The following is a 27,171-nucleotide window of genomic DNA, read 5'->3' as shown; positions in this document are numbered from 1 at the left end:
TGACAGCGATGGATTTGGGGTAGGTAGCAGCTGCATTTGAATACGATGCCCGTTAGCATTGCCAACAGGACCTTGTTAAATCCCTGGAAATTGGAGAGGAATTCACTGCCAGTGGTTGTATGATGGCCACAAGTCTAGGAGGTTTTTAAAAGTTTGGTGTCGTGGTTAAGTGTGTGGACTCTTATCTGGGAGAACCAGGTTTGATTCTCCACTCCTCCACTTGCACCTGCTGGAATAGCCGTTGGTCAGCCATAGCTCTGACAGAGCTGTCCTTGAAAGGGCAGCTGCTGTGAGAGCCCTCTCAGCCCAACCCACCTCACAGGGTCTCTGTTGTGGGGGAGGAAGGTAAAGGAGATTGTAGGCCGCTTTGTCCTTGGAAGGGCAGCTGCTGTGAGAGCCCTCTCAGCCCTACCCACATCACAGGGTTTCTGTTGTGAGGGAGGAAGGTAAAGGAGATGGTGAGCCGCTCTGAGACTCTTTGGAGTGGAGGGTGGGATATAAATCCAATATCTTCATCTACTTCACAGGGTGTCTGTTGTGGGGGGCAGGGGAGGTAAAGGAGATTGTGAGCTGCTCTGAGACTCTCCGGAGTGGAGGGTGGGATATAAATCCAATATCTTCATCTACCTCACAGGGTGTCTGTTGTGGGGGAGGAAGGGAAAGGAGATTGTGAGCCGCTCTGAGACTCTCCGGAGTGGAGGGCGGGATATAAATCCAATATCTTCATCTACCTCACAAGGTGTCTGTTGTGGGGGAGGAAGGTAAAGGAGATTGTGAGCCGCTCTGATACTCTTCAGAGTCGAGGGCGGGATATAAATCCAGTATCTTCTTCTTCTTCTTCTTGCCTGTGCATGGTTATTAATGGCTCTCGGTTTTATCAGCTGCCTTCTTGCATGCTCTCTCTGGCTGCCTGGTGGCTAATTCCCGCTTCCTCTCTTCTCGCTTCTCCCCGACCCCTTCCCCGATCCTCCCTCTTCCTTCTGCCTTTTGCCGCAGTGGCTGCAACAGAAGCGACAGACGTCAGGACGGAACTCACAGAGGATGCGGAACAAGCGGCAGATTGACCGGAGTGCCCCATACTCTCTGGGCCTTTAAGGAACGCCCAGCCTCACCCCTACTTGGGGGGGACTGTTAAGGCTGGATCCCCGAATCACGATCTCTCTGGAGGTGTCGTTTTCCTGTCGCTCTCAGGGCCACATAACCTCTTCCTGCCTGGCATGCTTTTAACTCCAAGAACGAAGGAAGAGAAAAGCAGGAAAGTCCACGCATGGCATGAAAGAAAGAATGGTTCTCCTTGGAACAAAGTCACTGTGGATTGGGGGGAGGGGGCATCTGCACTGTTCTTGGGATGCCTTCTGTAGCCCCCCACGCCAGTCTCTCTCTCGGTCTCTCTTTCAGTACACTCCAGCTCTCTTTTGGCCAAGAATGAAAGCAGTTTTACAAGGTTTGGCTGATGCGGCTGTGGGTTTCTTGGTGGCGGTATTTGTTTTTCCTTGCTCGGTTTTGGCGCTTTGTCTGTCTTCGTTATTCGCAGGACTGAAACGTTTCTCTTTTTTAACGTACCCTCATCTCTTTGCTCCGAAACCCAAGCACCGGGAGAAAAAGGGTCTGGAGAACTGTTCTGTCCACCTCCGTTAATCAGTAAATAGTCTAGTCCCTTTTACTATTTTATTTTATTTTGCTAACGTGAAAATGCCTTTGTGCTGCCGACTTTTCTTTTCTGGGTCTGCTCCTGTCCCTGACAGGCAGAAAAGAATCATAGAGTTGGAAGGGACCTCCAGGGTCATCTAGTCCAACCCCCTGCACGATGCAGGAAACTCACAAACGCCGCCCCCGAAATTCACAGGATCTTCATTGCGGTCAGATGGCCATCTAGTCTCTGTTTCAAAACCTCCAAGGAAGGGGAGCCCACCACCTCCCATGGAGGAAGCATGTTAGAATCATAGAAGAGTTGGAAGGGACCTCCAAGGTCATCTAGTCCAGCCCCCTGCACGATGCAGGAAACTCACAAATACCTCCCCCTAAATTCACAGGATCTTCATTGCGGTCAGATGGCCATCTAGTCTCTGTTTAAAAACCTCCAAGGAAGGAGAGCCCACCACCTCCCAAGGAGGAAGCATGTTAGAATCCTAGAAGAGTTGGAAGGGACCTCCAGGGTCATCTAGTCCAGCCCCCTGCACGATGCAGGAAACTCACAGATACCTCCCCCTAAATTCACAGGATCTTCATTGCGGTCAGATGGCCATCTAGTCTCTGTTTAAAAACCTCCAAGGAAGGAGAGCCCACCACCTCCCAAGGAGGAAGCATGTTAGAATCATAGAAGAGTTGGAAGGGACCTCCAGGGTCATCTAGTCCAACCCCCTGCACGATGCAGGAAACTCACAAATACCTCCCCCTAAATTTGCAGAAGAAACAAAGGTTTCTTTCCCTCGCCTGGAGATGCCAAGATGGAGAAATAAAGGTGAACAGCATAGGAGACCTGCCAGAGAAAAAAACTGGCAACCCTATTTGTGTTTGCTTTCCCCGTATGTATGCCATCCAACCACAGAGTGAAAGTGCTGAAACAAACAAGATTTCAACCAAGACTCCCTAGAGAGCCTAGAGACCTCCTCAGAGGGGATAGAGACCTACCGGGATAGCAATGCAGTGCCTTGTCAAGACAGGCTAGATTCATCGAATTATAGAGCTGGAAGGGACCTCCAGGGTCATCTAGTCCACCTCAACACACACACCCAGTGACCCCTCGCTCCATGCCCAAGAGATGGCAAAAAACCTCCAGGATCTCTAGTCAAACTGACCTGGAGAAAAAAATTGCTTCCTGAGCCAGCAGAAGCCAAAGAAAGCCAAATTTCCCGGCATATCTTAGTTCATGTTTGTCTACATCAAGGGCCATCATGATAAGGGCAAACTTTTAAGTGTACAAACAACATGGGGAAATGTGTAACAGAGAGCCAGTTTGGTGTAGAGGTTAAGTGAGCAGACTCTTGTCTGGGAGAACCTGGTTTGATTCCCCGCTCCTCCACTTGCAGCTGCTGGAATGGCCTTGGGTCAGCCATAGTTCTTGTAGGAGTTCTCCTTGAAAGGGCAGCTTCTGTCAGAGCTCTCTCAGCCCCACCCACCTCACAGGGTGTCTGTTGTGGGGCGGGGGGAGGTAAAGGAGTGTGACCACTCTGAGATTCTGATTTTCAGAGTATGGGGCAGGATATAAATCCAATATCATCTTCTTCTTTTTCTTCTTCCTGTATGCATAGTTTCAGCACCCCAAAGATTGCTGTGATTCTCTTGTGTGGGTGTCTGAGAAAGTCCCTGATTTATAGCCCAGCACATCCTAGCAAATAGAAAAGTGGACTGGGGAGGGGGTGAGTTGTTATGGAAACACCATAGACATCCAGCCAAAAATATACCAGAGGAAACTCTGAGTAGTAAGAGGTTTGTGGCTAGAATTGCCAAGTCCAATTCAAGAAATATCTGGGGACTTTGGGGGTGGAGCCAGGAGCAAGGGTGTGACAAGCACAATTGAACTCCAAAGGGAGTTCTGGCCATCACATTTAAAGGAACTGCACACCTTTTTAAATGCCTTGCTTCCATAGGAAACAATGAAGGATAGGGGCACTTTCTTTGGGGGCTCAAAGAATTGGACCCCCTGGTCCAATCTTCTTGAAACTTGGGAGGTATTTTGGGGAGAGGCACTGGATGCTATACTGAAAATTTGGCGCCTCTATCTCAAAAGACAGACCCGCCCCAGATACCCGTGGATAAATTCGCCATTATTTCCTATGGGAATAAGTCTCCATAGGGAATAAAAGAGTTCCCAGCAGACATTTCCTTCCCCTCCCCCACTTTCTGATGGCCCTGAAGCGGGGGAAGGGCCTCCAATCCGGGGGATCCCCTGCCCCCACCTGGGGATTGGCAACCCTATTTGTGGCATGTTGGGATAGCAATGCAGTTCTCCAGACAGACACAACATGGTTGCCCAAAATGGCTGCCCCAGGAGACGGAGACAGAGACAACATGGTTGCCCAAAATGGCTGCCCCAGGAGACAGAGACAACATGGCTGTCCAAAATGGCTGCCACGGGAGACAGACACAACATGGCTGCCGCAGCGTACTTTCCTTGGACTGTAATGTCAGCTGCTGCAAAAACAATGGTTTTTTTAAAAATCCTGCACAGCCAATCAAATGTCCAGTCACTAGGGTTCCCAAATCCCCCGCCTGGGCGGGGGACCCCCGATTTGGAGCCTCCTCCCCCCGCTCGCCAAAAATCTGGAAAGCGGGGGGGAATGGCGGCCCTTCCCACCTGCCCAAGACAAGACGAGCCGAGCGCGAGCGGGCCTCTGGCTGGGTTGGCTGCCGACCGAGGTCTCGCGCTGCGCCGGCGGGGTGGGGTGGAGCTGGGCGCTCCTTCTCGGAGCCCTTTTCTCTCTGGTGGTGGCTGCACAGCTTCCCTTCCTGCCTCAGCCCGGCTGGCTGGGGGCTCTTCCGCGACCTGGTGGTGGAGCGGCGGCTGTCCCCGGAGGAAGGGAAGCACGCGTGTGGGCCTCTTCTGCGGCGGCCCTTTGCTTTTGCAGGCGCTGCACAGACAGAGAGCAGTGGGCGGGTCTTTGCCTGCAGCCGCTTGCCCAGCCGTGTTCTCCCTGCCCCCCCTCCGGGGCCAGTGGCAGGCCCAGCCAGGTGGGCGTCTGGCCAGGGAGGCGGGGCGAAGGAAGGCTGCCTTCCTACGGGCCTCTCCACGATCCGAGCTGCCCTCTCGCTTGGAAGCCGCCTGGGCCTCGCCAGCCCTTGCAGCCGGGTGCCTACCTGGCACCCCCCTGGCCCTTCTAAGCGCGCAGTCGGTCTGCGGGGGTGGGGGGAGAGAGGCCAGCCGCCGCTGCCTTCCCTGCCTGCGGCTGCTGCCCAAACCCCCTAAAGTTCCCCAGCCTGGCTGGGGTGGCAGGTGAAGAGCAGCGGCCCCAGGCAGGCTGCGCGATCCTTGTGACGTCACCGGCTCCATCCCTTGCAGTCAGAGCAGCTGTGCCAAGGAGAAAAAGCGGTGCTGCCGCCCGCGGAGCAAGGGGCTGTGCTCCACCCCGGAGCTTGGAAATGACGTTTTAAAAGGTATGCTGTCCCTTTAAATGTGATGGCCAGAACTCCCTTGGAGTTCAATTCTGCTTGTCACACCCTTGTTCCTGGCTCCGCCCCAATGTCTCCTGGCTCCACCCCCAAAGTCCCCAGATATTTCTTGAATTGGACTTGGCAACCCTACCAGTCACCAATCAGAAGTCTTGCTGAGCAAAAACCTCCCCTGGCCCCACCCACTTTCTAAAAATGCTTGGTGGGCGTTCAGAGTAGACAATGCTCAGCTCAATGGACCCACAGTTGGCCTCTTTCTGGGACAATTTTGCATGACGTGAGGACAAACGCAGGTCGCAAATGGAGAAAACTCCATCTCAGAGTGCCGTCCAAACAAAGTTATAGTCTTCAAAGTCCACTGAAGTTGAGGAGCTGATGTCATTCCGTTTGGGACGGCACACTGAGGCGACGAAGACTTGTTCAAGCTCCCACAGCCTTCCCACAGAACAGGCGGGCCTGTACTCCACATGCCCACATCAAAGTCTGTCTTCCTCGCTGACAGACCACAATTATGAGCTCTCCGTAATTCACAAGTCCCTGAATCCTCCTTGGCACCCACACCAACACAGTCGACAATCTTATGGCGCACTTATGTCATGGATACAGTTACCAAGTCGAATTCCAGAATTATCTGGTGACTTTGGGGGTGAAGCCAGGAGATTTTGGGGGTGGAGTCAGGAGCAAGGTTGCGACAAACGTCATTGAGCTCCAAAGGGAGTTCCGGCCGTTACATTTAAAGGGACCGCACACCTTTTAAACACCTTCCTTCCGTTGGAAATAATGAAGGATGAGGGATGGTGGCTCAGTGGTAGAGCATCTGCTTGGGAAGCAGAAGGTCCCAGGTTCAATCCCTGGCATCTCCAAAAAAGGGTCCAGGCAAATACCTCAGCTTGAGACCCTGGAGAAAAACCTCAGCTTGAGACCCTGGAGAGCCGCTGCCAGTCTGAGTAGACAGTACTGACTTTGATGGACCAAGGGTCTGATTCAGTAGAAGGCGGCTTCATCTGTTCATATGTTCAAGGAAGGAAGGAAGGAAGGAGGGACGGTGGCTCAGCGGTAGAGCATCTGCTTGGAAAGCAGAAGGTCCCACGTTCAATCCTTGGCATCTCCAACTAAAAAGGGTCCAGGCGAATAGGCGTGAAAAACCTCAACTTGAGACCCTGGAGAGCCGCTGCCAGTCTGAGAAGACAATACTGACTTTAATGGACCAAAGGTCTGATTCAGTATAAGGCAGCTTCATATGTTCAAGGATAGGGGCACCTTCTTTGGGGGCTCATAGAATCGGACCCCCTGGTCCAATCCTTTGGAAACCTGGAGGTTATTTTGGGGAGAGGCACTGGAATGCTATGCTGAAGATTAGGAGCCCCTACCTCAAAAAAACCAGCTTCCCCACAGCCCCAGATACCCGGGGATCGGTTCTCCATTATTTTCTATGGGAATCAGTCCCCATAGGGAATAACGGAGCACCCAGAAGACATTTCCCTCCCCCGCCCCTCGCTTTCTGATGACCCTGAAGCGGGGAGGAGGGAAGGCCTCAAAACGAGGGGATCCCCTGCCCCCACATGGGGATTCTCAGCCCTAGTCACGGACCGGAATGTGAGGGGCTTGCATGGCCTCACGTCTGAGCAGTGCTGCCCAAGTCTAATTCAGAAAATATCTGGAAATTTGGGGGTGGAGCCGGGAGACTTTGGGGGCGGAGCCAGGAGACTTTGGGGGCGGAGCCAGACTTTCCCATTCCCCAAAATAAAGACATAAAAACACAGCAGTGACATTCCCTTGAATAGTCATCGTTTCTGTAAATGAACAGGAATGCGCACAAAGCAGCCAAAATGCGCAGTTTGCGAGCTCACGTTTCACTGGGGCTTACTCACAGGAATTGCTTTTCTTCAGGCTAACGCTGGCAAACAAAAAGAGAGGGGGGGGGGGTTCTTCCATCCCATAAACAGGTTCGTATACAAAGTCTCTGAAAACAATGCAAAGCAAACACACAGAGGGGAGGGACGGTGGCTCAGTGGTAGAGCATCTGCTTGGGAAGCAGAAGGTCCCAGGTTCAATCCCCGGCATCTCCAAAAAAGGGTCCAGGCAACTAGGTGTGAAAAACCTCAGCTTGAGACCCTGGAGAGCCGCTGCCAGTCTGAGAAGACAATACTGACTTTGATGGACCGAAGGTCTGATTCAGTAGAAGGCAGCTTCATACATTCATATATGTTCACCTCCCCTACTTTCTTTACAAAGACTTCTGTGCTGCTTTCTCTCTCTCTCACACACACACACACACGCTTAACTGTCTCTGGTTCCTCCACAACGACGTCTGAGGAGTACAAGGGTCACAAGCTGCTCTCTTTTATACACACACTTACTTGCTCTGAAAACGAAAGCAAAACAAACGGAGGGTCTGTGCTCTGACAGAGCTCTGCTACTGACTCTTCGCCAAGAAGTACTTCCTGCTTCCTGCTTAACTTTAAAGACACACATTTTAAAACGGGGCCTGTTTGCAGGTTTCTAAACCTGCCAGAGCTCTAGAGGTACATGGGGGTGGGGCTTCCTCCCGCCGGCCAGCTGGCTAGAGGCGGGGGGAAGCCTGTAAAACCGGGGGATCCCCCACTGGGACCTGGGGATTGGGAAGCCTATGTTTGAGTCACAACATACAGTGGCGTCGAAATGGATCCTTAGAATCTAAAGAGGTTGTCCACACTGGAGAACAAAACGCTGTGACGGGGAGAAGCTGTGGCTCAGTGGCAGAGCATCTGCTTAGCACACAGAAGGCCCCAGGTTCAATCCCCATCAAGAGGCGATTGGATGAACATCTGGAGCAGAGGTCCATCAGTGGCTATTAGCCACAAGGTATAGACGGAACTCTCTATCTGGGGCAGTGATGCTCTGTATTCTTGGTGCTTTGGGGGAGGAGACACAGTGGGAGGGCTTCTAGTGTCCTGGCCCCACTGGTGGACCTCCTGATGGCATTGGGGTCTTTTTGGCCACCATGTGACACAGAGTGTTGGACTGGAGGGGCCATTGGCCTGATCCAACATGGCTTCTCTTATGTGACAGAGAGTGTTGGACTGGATGGGCCTTTGGCCTGATCCAACATTGCTTCTCTGATGTTCTTATGTGACACAGAGTGTTGGACTGGAGGAGCCACTGGCCTGATCCAACATGGCTTCTCTTATGTTCTTATGTGACACAGAGTGTTGGACTGGAGGGGCCATTGGCCTGATCCAACATGTCTTCTCTTCTGTTCTTATGTGACACAGAGTGTTTGACGGGATGGGCCATTGGCCTGATCCAACATTGCTTCTCTGATGTTCTTATGTGACACAGAGTGTTGGACTGAAGGGGCCACTGGCCTGATCCAACATGCCTTCTCTTCTGTTCTTATGTGAGACAGAGAGTTGGACTGGATGGGCCATTGGCCTGATCCAACATGGCTTCTCTTATGTGACACAGAATGTTGGACTGGATGGGCCACTGGCCTCATCCAGCAAGGCTTCTCTTATGTTCTTATGTGACACAGAGTGCTGGACTGGATGGGCCATTGGCCTGACCCAACATGGCTTCTCTTATGTTCTTATGTGACACAGAGTGCTCCTGATGGAACCTGGTTTTTTGGCCACCGTGTGACACAGAGTGTTGGACTGGATGGGCCACTGGCCTGATCCAACATGGCTTCTCTTATGTGACAGAGAGTGTTGGACTGGATGGGCCTTTGGCCGGATCCAACATGGCTTCTCTTATATTCTTATGTGACACAGAGTGTTGGACTGGATGGGCCACTGGCCTGATCCAACATGGCTTCTCTTACGTTCTTAGTGATCCAACATGTACCTTAGCCTAGACTCAATACAGGACGAGCCCCCACCCCTTGCCGCGGCTGCAAGAAGCAATATCTGGCCCCACGCCAGGTGGGAAGGAATGGGGTGATGTCATTAATGAGGAGCAGTGATGCTCCTCGTTAATTGGAGCAAGGGGAAAGAGCCCCACAAAGTGGGGGCACTCTGAAACGTATCTGTGAGCTGGATCTTCATGGTTCCCCGCCAGCCGTCTGCAGGTGGCGGAGGCGTGGGCACGAGGAACGCGCCATCTGCTTGGCCCACTGTCGAGAGCTGTCGGCTCCGTTCAGCTGGCAAAGCGCGGCCGTCCCTCGAAGGAGAGCCTGGGGCCTTCTCAGAACGAGAGCCGTTCTCCACCTCCTCCCCCAGCTCCGTGACACGCTGGGGTCCATCTGTTCCTCTTGGCTGCGGTGAGCAACGCAGCCCCCAACGCAGAAGAAAGCAGGAGCATCAGTTACTCAGGATGGCGAAGGAGGCTTTTAAAGAAATGGCAATTCTCTTTGTTCTCACGACGTAGCCGAGCATCGCCAAATCGTGCCTGGCAACCAGTGAGAGGTTTGGGAGAAGGGTTGCCAAGCCTCTCGCAGCTTCCGTCGTACCATAGAGTTCCCCCCGAATAGTTAGAGCGTCAGGGGAACCATAGAGTTTTCCACGGAAACGCCTAGAGCGGCTGCTCTGTGACGTCGTCCTCGGCCTCAGGAGGGCAGAGATTGGGAAAAGGAAGGACCTCCGCTATAGAGTCAACCCTGCAAAGTAGCCGTTTTATGTCACTCCTGGGTGTCAACTAGGGTTGCCAATCCCCACGTGGGAGCAGGGGATCGTCTGGTTTGGAGGCCCTCCTCCTGCTTCAGGGTCATCAGAAAGCGGAGGGGGGGGAGGGAAATGTCTGCTTGGCACTCCGTTGTTCCCTATGGGGACCGACTTAATCTGTGGGTATCTTGGGCTATGGGGCAGACCCATAGCTACAGTGGAACCCAGGAAGGGCCAGGCCCATACTTTTAACCCCTCTTCCAACTGTATGGCCTCTCCATTGGCCATTCCCCCCTTCCAACTGTATGGCCGCTCTGTAGGGTTGCCAAGTCCAATTCAAGAAATATCTGGGGACTTTGGGGGTGGAACCAGGAGACATTGGGGGCTGAGCCAGGAGCAAGGGTGTGACAGGCATAATTGAACTCCAAGGGAGTTCTGTCCATCTCATTTAAAGGGACCGCACACCTCTTTAAATGCCTTCCTTCCGTAGGAAATAATGAAGGATCGGGGCACCTTCTTTTGGGGCTCATAGAATTGGACTCCCTGGTCCAACCGTTTTGAAACTTGGGGGGTAGGTTGGGGAGAGGCACTAGATGCTATACTGAAAATTTGGGGCCTCTACCTTAAAAAAAAACAGCCTCCCCAGAGCCCTCAATACCCGCAGATCAATTCCCCATTAGTCCCTAAAACTGCCAGAGATCTAGAGCTGTGGGGGCGGGGCTCCCCCCCTCCCATGGCCAGCTGGCTGAGGGCAGGGGGAAACCTGTAAAACCAGGAGATCCCCCACTGGGACCTGGGGATTGGGAAGCCTACCCCTCTGTCTCCTTCGCTCCCCGCCACTCTGAGCAAGTCCTAGCATTGCTGCTGGTCTTTTTGCATTTTTCTCTCCCCTTCCCGAACACAGCAGTGCAGAGCAAAGGGGGGAGGGGGGGAGTCAAGAGGTCTCTGTCTCTCTGAGACAGGGGCACATAAGAAGGGACGGGGGAGCAGAGCTGCTGCGACTGCCCAGGTGAGGGGGGGTTAGCTTGTGGGACTCAAGGAAGCTTACAGTGCTGAGAGCCCAGGGCCACCAAACTGGGTGCCCCCCCCGCAAAAAAACCCCAACAACATCCTTCGGTGAGCCCCACCAAACATGAAATCCTGGCTACGGCCCTCCTCTGCGGGGGGGGGGGGGGCTGTGGGGTTTTTTTAAGCTAGAGGCACCGAATTTGCAGTATAGCATCCGGTGAATCTTCCCAAAATACCCTCCAAGTTTCAAAAAGATTGGGACAGGGGGTCCCCTTTTATGAGCCCCCAAAGAAGCTGCCCCTATCCTTCATTCTTTCCAATGGAGGGAAGGCATTGAAAAGGAGCGCGGCCCCTTTCAGAGAGATGGCCAGAATTCCCTGTGGAGTTCAACGATGCTTGTCACAACCTTGCTTCTGGCTTCACCCCCAAAGTCTCCTGGCACCACCCCCTATAATCCCCAGATATTTCTTGAATTGGACTTGGCAACCGTATCCTTAGGTGGAACAATCTGAACGGAGGTCAGACTAAAAGGGAATCTAACCATTGAGACTGTTGTTCAGTCTCCCAGTCGAGTTCGACTTTTTGCGACCCCCTGGACAAAGTCACGCCAGGCCCTCCTGTCTTCCACCATCCTCCGAAGTCTGCTCAAATTCGTGTTTGTTACATCAGTAACGCTGTCCATCCATCTCCTCTTTTGCCGTCCCCTTCTTCTTTTGCTTTCTGTCTTTCCCAGCATCAGGATCTTCTCCAGTGAGAGCTCCCTTCTCATTGGGTGGCCAAAGTATTTGAGCTTCAGCTTCAGCATCTGACCTTCCAGGGAGCAGTCTGGGTTGATTTCCCTTAGGACTGACTGACTGGATCTTCTTGCAGTCCAAGGGACTCTCAAGAGAGCATTAAAGTACTCCAATCGAGAGGTGACCGTTGCATGGGATGGATGGTGGCTCAGTGGCAGAGCATCTGCTTGGCAAGCAGAAGGTCCCAGATTCAATCCCTGGCATCTCCAACTAAAAAGGGTTCAGGTAAATAGGTGTGGAAAACCTCAGCTTGAGACCCTGGAGAGCCGCTGCCAGTCTGAGTAGACAATACTGACTTTGATGGACCGAGGGTCTGATTCAGTAGAAGGCAGCTTCATATGTTCATATGTTCATGAGCCAGTTTGGTGTAGTGGTTAAGTGTGCGGACTCTTATCTGGTAGAACCAGGTTTGATTCTCCACTCCTCCACTTGCAGCTGCTGGAATGGCCTTGGGTTAGCCGTAGCTCTCGCAGGAGTTGTCCTTGAAAGGGCAGCTTCTGTCAGAGCTCTCTCAGCCCCACCCACCTCACAGGGTGTCTGTTGTGGGGGGAGAAGATATAGGAGATTGTAAGCCGCTCTGAGTCTCTGATTCAGAGAGAAGGGCGGGGTGTTGTTGTTGTTCAGTCTCACACTCGAGTCCGACTCTTTGCGACCCCCTGGACAAAGTCACGCCAGGCCCTCCTATCTTCCACCATCCTCTGAAGTCTGCTCAAATTCTTGTTTGTTCCATCAGTAACGCTGTCCAGCCATCTCCTCTTTTGCCGTCCCCTTCTTCTTTTGGCTTCTGTCCTTCCCAGCATCAGGGTCTTCTCCGGGGAGGGCTCCCTTCTCTTTTGGGATAGATCCCCTTTTAGTTTGATCTCCACTCTCCCCAGTTTCCTTTTTGCAGGCAGCGAATGCTTTATCAGTGAAAAAACCACAGAGGGTTGGTCTTGCAGTGAGCGGCCAGCCCCCCTCTTGCTGGATGGCCATTCTGGACTTCTGGAAAGCCACGTGAAGAGCTGACCTCACCTCCACGGCCTTTGGTCTCTGTTCCAGCGCTTTCCAGTCATTCATTGCACTTCCCAAAAATCGTGTTCTGTAATGGGAAAGGGAGGGGGATGCAGTGAGTTCGGCAGAACGGCGCCTTCAAAATGTGCGAGAATGTCCTGAACTTGCTGGAGAAATGAACACTGAGATAAATTCTCCCCCCTCCCCCTTAAATCATGTTTAGCTCCCATATTATCATCCTGATCTTCCCTGGGATATTCTGCCCAAGAGAGCCAGTTGGAGCAATAATAGGATTGCCAAGTCCAATTCAAGAAATATCTGTGGACTTTGGGGGTGGAGCCAGGAGACATTGAGGGCGGAGCCAGGAGACTTTGTGGGCGGAGCCAGGAGACTTTGGGGGTGGAGCCAGGAGACTTTGGGGGCAGAGCCAGGAGCAAGGGTGTGACAAGCATAATTGAACTCCAGGGGAGTTCTGACCATCACATTTACAGGGACGGCACACCTTTTCAATGCCTTCCTTCCAGAGGAAATAATGAAGGATAGGGGCACCTTCTTTTGGGCTTCATAGAATTGGACTCCCTGGGTCCAATCGTTTTAAAACTTGGGGGGGGGGGGTATTTTGAGGAGAGGCACTAGATGATATACTGAAAATTTGGTGCCTCTACCTCAAAAACCAGCCCCCCCAAAGCCCCTGGTACCTCCAGATCAATTCCCCATTATACCCTATGAGAATCGATCTCCACATAGGGAATAATGAAGTGCCCAGCAGACATTTCCCTTCCCCCCTCCCCTCCCCCCCCTCCCCGGTTTCTGGCGACTCTGAAGCGAAGGATTGGCGTCTCTACTCACGAGTTGCTGCCAACTTCTTCAAAGTAACACAGGCACACCATCCTGAGAGGAAGCCTTTCAATCGGAGACTGAAGCCTCCAGAGGTGGAAAGTCACATGGTGGTTATGGGGGCGGGGCTTCCCCCCACCGGCCAGCTGACTGGGGGCGGGAAGGAGCCTGGGAAAGCGAAAGAATCCCCACTGGGACCTGGGGATTGGCAAACCTAAGCAATAAGCCTCTAAATCTCAGAGCCAGGAGGCAACATCAGGGAAAAGCCTTGGCATCTCTGCCCTGTTGTTGGCCCTCCAGAGGAACTGGTTACCTACCGTGTGAGACAGGAGGCTGGACTAGATGGACTCTCACTGGTCTGATCTAGCAGGGCTCTTCTGATATTCTTAGGAAGGCCTCGGCCTCTATGCCCTGTTGTTGGCTTTCCAGAAGAACTGGCTGGCCCCTGTGTGAAGCAGGATGCTGGACTGGATGGACCCTCACTGGTCTGATCCAGCAGGGCTCTTCTGATGTTCTTATGAAGGCCTCAGCCTCTCTGCCCTGTTGCTGGCCCTCCAGAGGAACTGGTTGGCCACTGTGTGAGACAGGAGGCTGGACTAGATCGTCCTTCACTGGTCTGATCCTGAAGGGCTCTTCTGATGTTCTTAGGAAGGCCTCAGCCTCTCTGCCCTGTTGCTGGCTCTCCAGAGGAACTGGTTGGCCACTGTGGGAGACAGGATGCTGGACTAGATGGGCCTTCACTGGTCTGATCCAGAAGGGCTCTTCTGATATTCTTATGAAGGCCTCAGCCTCTATGCCCTGTTGTTGGCCCTCCAGAGGAACTGGTTGGCCACTGTGTGAGACAAGAGGCTGGACTAGATGGACCTTCACTGGTCTGATCCAGCAGAGCTCTTCTGATGTTCTTATGAAAGCCTCGGCCTCTATGCTGTGTTGTCAGCTCTTCAGAGGAACTGGGTGGCTACTGTGTGAGGCAGGATGCTGGGCTAGATGGACCCCCACTGGTCTGATCCAGCAGGGCACTTCTGATGTTCTTATGAAGGTCTCGGCCTCTTTGCCCTGTTGTTGGCCCTCCAGAGGAACTGATTGTCCCCTATATGACACAGGATGCTGGACGAGATGGACCACTTGTCAGATCCAGCAGGGCTCTTCTGAAGTTCTTATGAAGGCCTCAGCCTCTCTGCCCTGTTATTGGTTGGCCAGTGTGTGAGACAGGATGCTGGTCTTAGATGGACTATTGGTCTGATCCAGCGGGGCTCTTATGTTCTTATGGCGTATCTCATACTTCAGCTAGCTAAATTTCAGCAGGATCATTGATATTACTCCACACACGCACACCCTTTCTTTTGCCATCAAGTCAGAGCTGGCTTAAGGTAAGAGATGATCAGAGGTGGTATTCCTTGGAGGTCGCCCACCTGGATACTAATGAGGGCTGACCCTGCTTTAGCTTCTGCAGTCTGAGAGACTGCCAAGTCCCCTGTGGCCTACTCTATGGTACCATAGAGTTTTCCTCTGAAATCGCTAGAGCGTCTGGGGAAACCATAGAATCACAGAGTCATAGAGTCATAGAATCACAGAGTTAGAAGGGAACTCCAGGGTCATCTAGTCCAACCCCCTACACCAGGGGTGGCCAACGATAACTCTCCAGATGTTTTTTGCCTACGACTCCCGTCAGCCCCAGCCGGCATGGCCAATGGCTAGGGCTGATGGGAGTTGTAGGCAAAAAACATCTGGGGAGCTACCGTTGGCCACCCCTGCCCTACACAATGCAGGAAACTCTCAAATACCTCCTCCTAAATTTAAAGGATCCTCATTGTTGTCAGATGGGCATCTAGCCTCTGTTTAAAAACCTCCAAGGAAGGAGAGCCCACCACCTCCCAAGGAGGAAGCCTGTTCCACTGAGGAACCGCTCTAACGGTCAGGAAGTTCGTCCTAATGTTGAGCCGGAAACTCTTTTGATTTAATTTCAACCCTTTGGTTCTGGTCCTACCTTCCGGGGCCACAGAAAACAATTCCACACCATCCGCTATATGACAGCTCTTCAAGGACTTGAGGTATCGGAAGCTCCTAGAGCAGACCGGCGCGCAATGTTCCCGGCGCAATGATGTCACTTGCAACCTGGGACCTTCTGAATGCCAAGCAGAGGCTCTACCACTGAGCCACAGCCCCCCTCCTTAGCTCTCCAGGATCTCCAGTGGAGGTCTTTCCCATCATCTCCTGCCTGGTCCTTTCAGCTGGAGATGCCATGGACTGAACCTGGGACCTTCTGCATGCCAAGCAGAAGCTCTACCACTGAGCTACAGCCCCACTTCATGGCTCTCCAGGGTCTCAGGCTGAGGTCTTTCCCATCACCTCCTGCCTGGTCCTTTTCACTGGAGATGCCTAGGATTGAACCTGGGACCTTCTGCATGCCAAGCAGGGGCTCCTCCAGTGAGCCACGTCCCCTCCCCCAAGAAGGTTTTCAGTCTTACGGAATTCATTACCACACAACAGACGCCTTCTCTGCTGTCGCCAGTATTCCGTTTTTGAATTCAGGACATTAAGCGGTAGGAACAAAGCCAACGAGAAGCTACACCGTGGTTATCCTGTCTGGCTTGCTGCCCCTGCTAAGCCTCACAGCAAACTGATATCTGGCATTTCACCAGCCCCTTTGAAAACACATTCATTAGCGCATAATTGGATCGTAGTAATTGCCCAGTGACCACTGTTCCTATTTTATCGAGATGACCTTTGAAGCAGGGGTGTCTTCAGCTACTAAAGGAAGTTTTGGGATCTTTTGCAAATAGTAGAAGCCGTTTCCTTTTTTAGGATGAACCCTTCAAGATAGACCCATTCGTAGCAATCTAAGGTTAAGCGCTCACAGACTGTACCAAGGTTGGCTGCTATAACAGTCTCAGTTGCATGGGGAAAGCACTCTACATGAGCTCAGAGGCCCTGTACTAGGGCTTGGGCTGGGCAAGAACCTGCTGATGTTCGTCATGATTTTGGGTCGTTCGTGGTAGTTTATCACGAACGTTGGGTCGCTCATCACAAATTTGGGGTAGTTTGTGGTTCATGAACTGAGGTTCCCAAAGTGAAGAGCCACCATGAACTTCCATGCATTTTGATGCAGTTGGTGAAGAGCAGACAGCAGGGCCATTTCAACCCCTGCTTTCTGCTCACTGCCACAAGCGATGGTGAGCAGGAAGCAGAGAGTGAAGTGCCTCCATGCCATTTCAACCCCTGCTTTCTGCTCACTGCCGCAAGCAATGGTGAGCAGGAGAGTAAAGTGCCTCCCTGCCGTTTCAACCCCTGCTTTCTGCTCACTGCCGCAAGCGATGGTGAGCAGAAAGCAGAGAGTGAAGTGCCTCCATGCCGTTTCAACCCCTGCTTTCTGCTCACTGCCACAAGTGATGGTGAGCAGGAAGCAGAGAGTGAAGTGCCTCCATGCCATTTCAACCCCTGCTTTCTGCTCACTGCCGCAAGCGATGGTGAGCAGAAAGCAGAGAGTGACGTGCCTCCGTGCCATTTCAACCCCTGCTTTCTGCTCACTGCTGCAAGCGATGGTGAGCAGAAAGCAGAGAGTGAAGTGCCTCCATGCCATTTCAACCCCTGCTTTCTGCTCACTGCCACAAGCGATGGTGAGCAGAAAGCAGGCAACGAAAAGAGTCAGTTTGGTGTAGGGGTTAAGTGTGCAGACTCTTATCTGGGAGAACCAGGTTTGATTTCCCACTCCTCCGCTTGCAGCTGCTGGAATGGCCTTGAGTCAGCCATAGCTCTTTCAGAGCTGTCCTTGAAAGGGCAGCTTCTGTCAGAGCTCTCTCAGCCCCACCCACCTCACAAGATGTTTGTTGTGTGGGAGGGGGGGAGGTAAAGGAGATTGTGAGCCGCTCTGAGACTCAGAGATTCAGAGTGGAGTGCAGGATGCAAATCTAATATCTTCTTCAGAAAGCAGGCCCATTTAACCCTCTGCCTTCTGCTCCCCTCCACTTTGAGGAGGGCAGGGAGCTGTTCCTGTTAGCAGCATTGGAGAGGACTCATAATGGGTTAAATTAAGGGTGGGACTGAATATTAGGAAAAACTTATTTACAGTCAGAGATGAACAAAGTTGGAATCAGCTACTGGGCATGGGAGCGGTTTAGCTCCCCTCACTGGTAATCTTTAAGCAGCGGCTGGATAAACATTTATCAGGGATGCTGTAGGGTGATCCTGCATTATGCAGGGGGTGGGACTAGATGTCCTCTAGGGACCCCTCCAACCCTATAATTCTATTCTTCTATATACCGAAATGAAAGCTAATTTAAAATAGGCCAGTTATTTTCACAGTGGTGTTGCTGAGCTGTGAATGAACACAATTTTCTAGGTCTCACCTCCTTTCACAGGGTGCTCACACTCCTCACACCTTCCCCTGTTAGTTAAAATTTTCTTTTCGGAGTGTCAATCTTTGGAGTAGCAAAGCTGGGCGGATATGTCTACTTAGGAAGAAGAAGACTGCAGATTTATACCCCGTCCTTCTCTCTGAATCAGAAACTCAGAGCGGCTTACAATCTCCTATATCTTCTCCCCCTTTAACAGACACCCTGTGAGGTGGGGGCAGATTTATACCCTGCCCTTCTCCCTGAATCAGAGACTCAGAGCGGCTTACAGTCTCCTCTATCATCTCCCCCCACAACAGACGCCCTGTGAGGTGGGGGGGCAGATTTATACCCTGCCCTTGTTCCCGAATCAGAGACTCAGAGCGGCTCACAATCTCCTCTATCTTCTCCCCCCACAACAGACACCCTGTGGGGTGGGGGCAGATTTATACCCCGCCCTTCTCCCTGAATCAGAGACTCAGAGCGGCTCACAATCTCCTCTATCTTCTCCCCCCACAACAGACGCCCTGTGAGGTGGGGGCAGATTTATACCCCGCCCTTCTCCCTGAATCAGAGACTCAGAGCGGCTCACAATCTCCTCTATCTTCTCCCCCCACAACAGACACCCTGTGAGGTGGGGGCAGATTTATACCCCGCCCTTCTCCCTGAATCAGAGACTCAGAGCGGCTCACAATCTCCTCTATCTTCTCCCCCCACAACAGACACCCTGTGAGGTGGGGGCAGATTTATACCCCGCCCTTCTCCCTGAATCAGAGACTCAGAGCGGCTCACAATCTCCTCTATCTTCTCCCCCCACAACAGACACCCTGTGAGGTGGGGGCAGATTTATACCCCGCCCTTCTCCCTGAATCAGAGACTCAGAGCGGCTCACAATCTCCTCTATCTTCTCCCCCCACAACAGACACCCTGTGAGGTGGGGGCAGATTTATACCCCGCCCTTCTCCCTGAATCAGAGACTCAGAGCGGCTCACAATCTCCTATATCTCCCCTCCCCCCAACAGACACCCTGTGAGGTGGGGGCAGATTTATACCCCGCCCTTCTCCCTGAATCAGAGACTCAGAGCGGCTCACAATCTCCTCTATCTTCTCCCCCCACAACAGACACCCTGTGAGGTGGGGGCAGATTTATACCCCGCCCTTCTCCCTGAATCAGAGACTCAGAGCGGCTCACAATCTCCTCTATCTTCTCCCCCCACAACAGACGCCCTGTGAGATGGGGGCAGATTTATACCCCGCCCTTCTTCCCAAATCAGAGACTCAGAGCGGCTGACAATCTCCTCTATCTTCTCCCCCCACAACAGACACCCTGTGAGGTGGGTGGGGCTGAGAGGGCTCTCACAGCAGCTGCCCTTTCAAGGACAACTCCTGTGAGAGCTATGGCTGACCCAAGGCCATTCCAGCAGCTGCAAGGGGAGGAGTGGGGAATCAAAGCCGGTTCTCCCAGATAAGAGTCCGCACACTTCACTGGCTCTAAGGAACACCACAGCTAAGGAACACCACTGTTAAGATAACTGGCCTATTTTAAATTAGATTTCCTTTCAGTGTATAGAATAATAGAATTATAGAGGTGAAGGGTCCCTAGAGGCCATCTAGTCCACCCCCTGCACAATGGAGGATCAGCCTACACCCTACAACATCCCTGACAAATGTTTGTCCAGCGAAACTGGAACAGCACAATCACAATGCATTGGACTCTGAGCTGCGGTTGGGGGTGGGGGGAGGGATTCAACAATACTCAAAGAGGACTCCAGCTGCAAACACACAGAGCCATCCCACCCCCAATATATATATATATATATATATATATATATATATATATATATATATATATATATATATATATATATATATATATATATATATATATATATATAAAGCAGCAGGTACCCCTTCTTTACCTGATTTGAGTTTTTGTGATTCCTGGTGTCCGATCTGTGTCCATTTATCCTCTGGCTTAAGTTCTGATCTGCTTGTCTCACGTAGAGAGCCGAAAGGCATTGTTGACATTTAATGGCATATGCAACGTTCGAAGATGAACAAGTGTATGAGCCTGAGATGGGGCTGTTTGGTGTAGTTTGGTGCAATGGTTAAGAGTGCGGATTCTTATCCAGGAGAACCGGGTTTGATTCCCCACTCCTCCACTTGCACCTGCTGAGGTGACCTTGGGTCAGCCACAAGCTCTCTCAAAGTTTGTTCCAATCAGGAGCAGTTCTGGGAGAGCTCTCTCAGCTCCACCTACCTCACAAGGTGTCTGTTGTGAGGAGGGGAAGGGAAAGGAGATTGCAAGCCACTCTGAGACTCCTTCAGGTAGTGCAGGGCGAAGTATAAATCCAGTCTCCTCCTTCTCTCCTTCTTTCTTCTTCTTCTTCTTCTTCTTCTTCTTCTTCTTCTTCTTCTTCTTCTTCTTCTTCTTCTTCTTCCTCTTCTTCTTCTTCTTCTTCTTCTTCTTCTTCCTCTTCTTCTTCCTCCCTCTTCCTCCTTCTTCCTCCTCTTCCTCTTCCTCTTCTTCCTTTTCTTCTTCTGTTAGGTCCAATGATTGTGTTATCTGGGTGTAAGTGGCAGCAAAGTTGTCATCTGGGTTTATTGCAAACTCAGGACCCAGTATCTGTTAGGGTTGCCCAGTCCCTCCGCCGCTGCAGCGGGGGGACTTCTTTCTCACACGTACCACGTGATGTCATCACCTGAGGACATTGCACAAGGGACGCTCTAGGACATGCAATAAAACTCTATGGTTCCATAGAGTTTTACCAGGATTCCTAGAGTGGCACACCAGAAACGCTCTAGGATTCATGGTACGAGCCCTACAGCACCCCTGATGGTGTCACTTCTGGGTGATGTCATCATGCCAGGGATGATGTGTGCCAATAGGGCTCTTTGGGGGTGGGGATCTGCCCCAGGGACCTGCTCCCTGTCGGCAGGTTAGAGCCTCCAGGATGTGGAATCCCCCGCCCCGGGTGAGAGTTTGGCAGCCCTCGTGTCTGTCTTCAAAATAGATGTTAGATCAGGGGTGGCCAATGGTAGCTGGCTGGGGCTGATGGGAGTTGTAGGCAAAAAGCATCTGGAGAGCTACCGTTAGCCACCCCTGCACTATATATATAATAACCATTTGGGATTTTTTTTTACACAATCAAAGAGAAAGCTACCAGAGAATCTCACCTCCATCCAGTTTGGTGAAGTGGTAAAGTGTGCGGACTCTTATCTGGGAGAACTGGGTTTGATTCCCCACTCCTCCCCTTGCAGCTACTGGAATGGCCTTGGGTCAGCCACAGCTCTGGCCGAGGTTGCCCTTGAAAGAACAACTTCTGTCAGAGCTCTTTCAGCCCCACCTGTGGTGGGGGAGGAAAGTAAAGAAGATTGTGAGCCGCTCTGAGACTCTGCTTCAGAGAGAAGGGCGGGGTATAAATCTGCGGTCTTCTTCTCCTCCTCCTTCCCCTTCCACGATTGGCTGATAGAAACAGTAAGTGTTACTCTCTCCTCTGTAATGAGTCTGCTTAGATATTGTATCCTGCATGTGGATGATTTTGACTCTTGTCTTTCTGTAGACAGTTCACAACGACTGCATAAGGCCAGACAGTAACAGAAAAAAATAATTCGGAAGAGGATATTGAAACGGGGTCTTAATTAGCCAGCAGGCCGCCCGTTTGTTTGTTATCATGACTTTCCAAAATTGTTGTACTGTGTTCATTTAGAAATCTTTATATTTTTGCTGGCATGGCTTGCAATTTTCATGTTCTACAGATATTTAGAGACTGTCACACTTTAACTAGGATTGTTTCCACTATATCAGGGGTGGCCAACGGTAGCTCTCCAGATGTTTTTTTGCCTACAACTCCCATCAGCCCCAATCAGCATGGCCGCTGGCTGGGGCTGATGGGAATTGTAGGCAAAAAAAAAAATCTGGAGAGCTACAGTTGGCTACCCCTGTGTTAGATTATTGTGGATGTGGAGCTGTTTGAGATTAGGGGGCTGTCCATCTGAGCAGTCACCAAAAAAGCAGAGGCTCTGTGGACCTTTCTGGGCTCAGTCTAGCCCTGGGCCCGATCTGTCCCCACTGAAAGAGAACCTGGCCAAAAAAAAAAGATTATGAACTGACGGCCGGGAAACCAAGAGAAGAGCCAGGATCCCCCCTCATGATGGTGTCTGATATTTTTCCCTTTCATGCCGGGATCTCCAGTGGCCGACTGCAAGCAGCCACCTGCGCTGGACCACGGTTTTGTCACCTTCTCCACACCAGACAACCTGACCACCTACCAGTCGGGGATCCAGTATTCCTGCCAGCAGCCTTACTACCAGATGGCGCCCAACGTCACAGGTGAGAATTTCTCTCACATTGCTGGGGAGGGGAGGAGGAGGAAGAGCCGGGGTGTTGACAGAAGAAGAAGAAGAAGACCGCAGATTTATACCCTGCCCTTCACTCTGAATCAGAGTCTCAGAGCAGCTTACAATCTCCTAGGATCATAGAATCATAGAGTTGGAAGGGGCTCCAGGGTCATCTAGTCCAACCCTCTGCACAATGAAGGAATCTCACAAACACCTCCCCCTAAATTCGCAGGATTTTCATTGCTGTCAGATGGCCCTCTAGCCTCTGTTGAAAAACCTCCAAGGAAGGAGAGCCCATCACCTCCTGAGAAAGCCTGTTCCACTGAGGAACTGCTCTAAACTCACAAACACCTCCCCCTAAATTCACAGGATCCTCCTTGCTGTCAGATGGCCATTTAGCCTCTGTTGAAAAACTTCCAAGGAAGGAGAGCCCACCACCTCCTGAGGAAGCCTGTTCCACTGAGGAACCGCTCTAACGTTCAGGAAGTTCTTCCTAATGTTGAGCCGGAAACTCTTTTGATTTAATTTCAACCCATTGGTTCTGGTCCTACCTTCTGGGGCCACAGAAAAAAATGCCACACCCTCCTCTATAGTACAGCCCTTCAAGGACTTGAAGATCGTGATCATATCACCTCTAATCTAGTCCAACCCCCTGCACAATGTAGGAATCTCACAAAAACCTCCCCCTAAATTCACAGGATCTGCATTGGTGTCAGATGGCCATCTAGCCTCTGTTGAAAAACCTCGAAGGAAGGAGAGCCCACCACCTCCCAAGGAGGAAGCCTGTTCCACTTAGGAATCGCTCTAACAGTCAGGAAGTTCTTCCTAAGATTGAGCCGGAAACTCTTTTGATTCAATTCCAGCAGCTGCCCTTTCAAGGACACCTCCTGCAAGAGCTATGGCTGACCCAAGGCCATTCCAGCAGCTGCAAGTGGAGGAGTGGGGAATCAAACCCGGTTCTCCCAGACAAGAGTCCGCACACTTAACCACTACACCAACCTGGCTCTCAGCAAGAGAAGGAAGGGTGAGCAGCTAGAATGGGGCAGATAAGAACACCAGAGAGGCCTAGCTGGGTCTGGGGAAGAGAGAGAGTAGTTACTGGTAGACCTGTCCTCCATGAACCTGTCCAATCCCCTTTTAAGACTGTCTATGCCTCTTTCTTTGGAGGGCAGCCAAGCAACTTTTAAAATGTTTATGTCTGTATTTAAAAAGGTAAAGGTAGTCCCCTGCGCAAGAGAGCCAGGTTGGTGTAGTGGTGAAGTGTGCGGACTCTTATCTGGGAGAACCGGGTTTGATTCCCCACTCCTCCGCTTGCACCTGCTGGAATGGCCCTTGGGTCAGCCAGAGCTCTCTAGGAGTTGTCCTTGAAAGGGCAGCTGCTGAGTTAGCAATGCTTTGAGAGCCAGTTTGGTGTAGTGGTTAAGAGTGTGGACTCTTATCTAGGAGAACCGGATTTGATTCCCCACTCCTTCACGTGCAGCTGCTGGCATGGCCTTGGGTCAGCCATAGCTCTGGCAGAGGTTGTCCTTGAAAAGGCAGAGGCTGTGAGAGTCCTCTCAGCCCCACCCACCTCACAGTAGGTGTCCCATATCCCCCGCTAGGCCTGGAGACCCCCGATTTGGAGCCTCCTCCTCCCGCTGGCCATAAAAGGGAAAGCGGGGGGGAGGGGGAGAACGGCAGCCCTTCCCACCCAGCCCCAGCAGCCAGAGCTCTTCCGTTTTCTCAGGCTGCTTCCCGCCCCCAGTCAGCTGGCCGGTGAAGGGAGGGGAGCCCAGCCACGCCCCCAAAGGACCATGTGCCTTTGCACCTCCGGAGGTGAGTGAGTTCTGTCTCCTGCATCAGATTTCCCAGAAAGGGGGGGGGGGCGGGGGGGAGGGGGGTGGAGAGGGAAACGTCTTCTCATAGGGTATAATGGGGAATTGATCTGGAGGTTTCGGGGGCTCTGGGGGAGCTGTTTTTTGAGGTAGAGGCACCAAATTTTCAATATAGTATCTAGTGCCTCTCCCCAAAGTATCCCCCAAATTTCAAAACGATTGGACCAGGGGGTCCAATTCTATGAGCCCCAAAAGAAGGTGCCCTTATCCTTCATTATTTCCTATGGAAGCAAGACATTTAAAAAGGTGTGCTGTCCCTTTAAATGTGATGGCCAGAACTCTCTTGGAGTTCAATTATGCTTGTCACACTCTTGTTCCTGGCTCTGCCCCAATGTCTCCTGGCTCCACCCCCAAAGTCTCCTGGCTCCACCCCCAAAGTCCCCAGATATTTCTTGAATTGGACTTGGCAACCCTACCTCACAGGGTGTCTGTTGTGGGGGAGGAAGGGAAAGGAGATTGTGAGCCGCTCTGAGATTCGGAGTGGACGGCAGGATATAAATCCAATATCTTCTTCTTCAAGCACTAAGTCGTTACTGATTCATTTTACGGGGTGGTTTGCCATTGCCTTCCTTGGTCATCTACCCTTCCCCCCCCCCGCATGCTGGGTACTCATTTTACTGACCTCGGAAGGATGGAAGGCTGAGTCAACCTCAAGCCGGCTCAGGTCGTGAACTCAGGTCGTGAGCAGAGCTTGGACTGCAGTACTGCAGCTTTACCACTCTGAGCTTTAGGATCCACTAAATCACTACATAGAACAGGTGAAGCTTTTGGGATCCCCAAATGGAGTGCTCATTGTGCACAAAAAGGGAAAGGAAACAGCAGAAGGAAAAAGCACCAACCCGCAGCTTGTCACCTTCTTAAAACGGAGAGTGGAAGGTGTTGGAGCCGTAATTAGATCAGGTGGCACCGAATGCGAGACACATCGCAAGATGCGCCAGCGTCTGCTGTGATGCGGAAGCCGAGAAACCACCTCGCTCTTTGAAAATAGAAAAGCCGGCGATGAATCAAAAACCTCCCAGGTGCTAATCAGAACTCCTGTACCCCTAAGGCAGGATAAAAACACAGTACTCCTTATATCAATGAATCTGGGGAGTAATTTTAGCAGATAATGCACGAGGAAAAGGTTTGATAGAAAACAAAATTTGATCTTGTTACCTGGAGAGCAAAGAACCCTCCATAAAGTAGGGCTGCCAACCTCCAGGTGGTGAAGATACACAATAGACTACACAGAGGAGTGAAGTTGCAAATAAAACAAACCACTCTGTGAAAAATACTATTACAAAATGTAATTCATAAAAGGAAAAAAATGCATTTCAGCACCCTCATCATTTTACATACCGCATGTCCATATTTATGCACGTATGTACAACAGTGTGCAAATAGTCCAAATCATAAATAAGTCCAAATCATAAATCCAAAAAGAGCTCCAACGGACCCCTAGCAGAGTAAAGCCCTTTTCAGACGGCCAGGTCCTTCCTCCAGGGAGAATCTTGCAAAACATGCGGTATATGTGTAAAAAATATTCACAATATTCAAATCTCTCACAAATTCATGCACAAAATTGGAACGCTGCTGCCTCCATCTGGTCAGCAATTAACTCCCAATTTTGTGCATGAATTTGTGAGAGATTTGAACATTGTGAATATTTTCTACACATGAGGTTGCTGAAATGCACTTTTTTCCCCCCTTGTATGAATTACATTTTGTAATAGTATTTTTCTCAGAGGGGTTTGTTTTATTTGGTTGCAACCTTCAGGTGGTGGCTGGAGATCTCTCAGGATTGCAATTGAGCTCCAGGCTACAGAGACCAGTCCCCCTGGAGAAAATGGCTGCTTTGGAAGGTGGGCTGTGTGGCATTGGACCCTGGCGAGGCCCCTCCGCTCCCCAAACCCTGCCCTCCGCAGGCTCTGCCCCCCAAAATCTCCAGGAATTTTGCTACCCATAAGCAAGACCCCTTTCCTCCAGTTGTAAAATTACTCTCTGAGGTGGCTGAATTCTGTATTTCCCCAAATGCATCAAGTTTCTAGCCAGCCGAGTTGGTCCATTTGACTGAATATAGAAATCTTGGCGGTGGAATGTGCTGTGTTTTGTTTGGGGAGGGATGATGGCTCAGCGGTAGAGCATCTGCTTGGTCAGCAGAAGGTCCCAGGTTCAATCCCAGGCATCTCCAACTCAAAAGGGTCCAGGCAAATAGGCGTGAAAAACCTCAGCTTGAGACCCTGGAGAGCCATGAATGGGGCTGTGGCTCAGTGGTAGAGCATCTCCTTGGGAAGCAGAAGGTCCCAGGTTCAATCCCCGGCATCTCCGAAAAAGGGTCCAGGCAAATAGGTGTGAAAAACCTCAGCTTGAGATCCTGGAGAGCTGCTGCCAGTCTGAGTAGATGAGACTGATGGACTGAGGGTCTGATTCAGTAGAAGGCAGCTTCATATGTTCAAGGAAGGAAGGAAGGAGGGACGGTGGCTCAGTGGTAGAGCCTCTGCTTGATAAGCAGAAGGTCCCAGGTTCAATCCCGGGCATCTCCAACTCAAAAGGGTCCAGGCAAGTAGGCGTGAAAAATCTCAGCTTAAGACCCTGGAGAGCCGCTGCCAGTCTGAGTAGACAAGGCTGACTCTGACGGACCCAGGGTCTGATTCAGTAGAAGACAGCTTCATGTGTTCATATGGATTTAGAGAATGGACGGTGGCTCAGTGGTAGAGCATCTGCGTGGTCAGCAGAAGGTCCCAGGTTGAATCCCCGGCATCTCCAACTCAAAAGGGTCCAGGCAAATAGGTGTGAAAAACCTCAGCTTAAGACCCTGGAGAGCCGCTGCCAGTTTGAGAAGACAATACTGACTTTGATGGACCCAAGAGGGTCTGATTCAGTAGAAGGCAGCTTCATATGTTCAAGGAAGGAAGGAAGGAAGGAGGAAGGGACGGTGGCTGAGGGGTAGAGCATCCGCTTGGACCCTTTTGAGTCGGAGATGCCAGGGATTGAACCTGGGACCTTCTGCTTACCAAGCAGATGCTCTACCACTGAGCCACCGTCCCTCCCCTAAATCCATATGAGCATACGAGGCTGCCTTCTACTGAATCAGACCCCCCGTCAGTCCATCAAAGTCAGTCTTGTCCACTCAGCGGTCCCACTATACAAAAAAGGTGATCACACTGACCCTACCAATTTCAGGCCGATTAGCCTGCTCTCCATCACTGGCAAGCTTTACTCCAAACATCTATTAGTCAAGCTCAATCTCTGGATGTTGCAGGAAAAAAAATTCTTGGCCCTGAACAGCTGGGCTTCTGCAAAGGGAAGACCACTTTAGACCACGGCA

The 27,171-nt window shown here is 51.5% G+C and overlaps 1 protein-coding gene across 1 annotated transcript in view; it reads left to right on the top strand.

Annotated features, from left to right (window-relative positions):
- Positions 1 to 27,171, top strand: part of MASP1 (MBL associated serine protease 1) — a 148,115-nt gene that overhangs the window by 73,921 nt on the left and 47,023 nt on the right. The window contains exons 5-7 of the mRNA XM_060242749.1: positions 4,441 to 4,789; positions 9,148 to 9,349; positions 21,836 to 21,982. Of these exons, the coding sequence (XP_060098732.1) occupies positions 4,441 to 4,789; positions 9,148 to 9,349; positions 21,836 to 21,982 (698 nt within the window). The remainder of the gene's footprint in view (positions 1 to 4,440; positions 4,790 to 9,147; positions 9,350 to 21,835; positions 21,983 to 27,171) is intronic.

This window comes from Heteronotia binoei, chromosome 6, assembly GCF_032191835.1.
Source record: "Heteronotia binoei isolate CCM8104 ecotype False Entrance Well chromosome 6, APGP_CSIRO_Hbin_v1, whole genome shotgun sequence".
Taxonomy (NCBI): Eukaryota; Metazoa; Chordata; class Lepidosauria; order Squamata; family Gekkonidae; genus Heteronotia; species Heteronotia binoei.
This window is presented reverse-complemented; position numbering and strand designations above follow the sequence as displayed.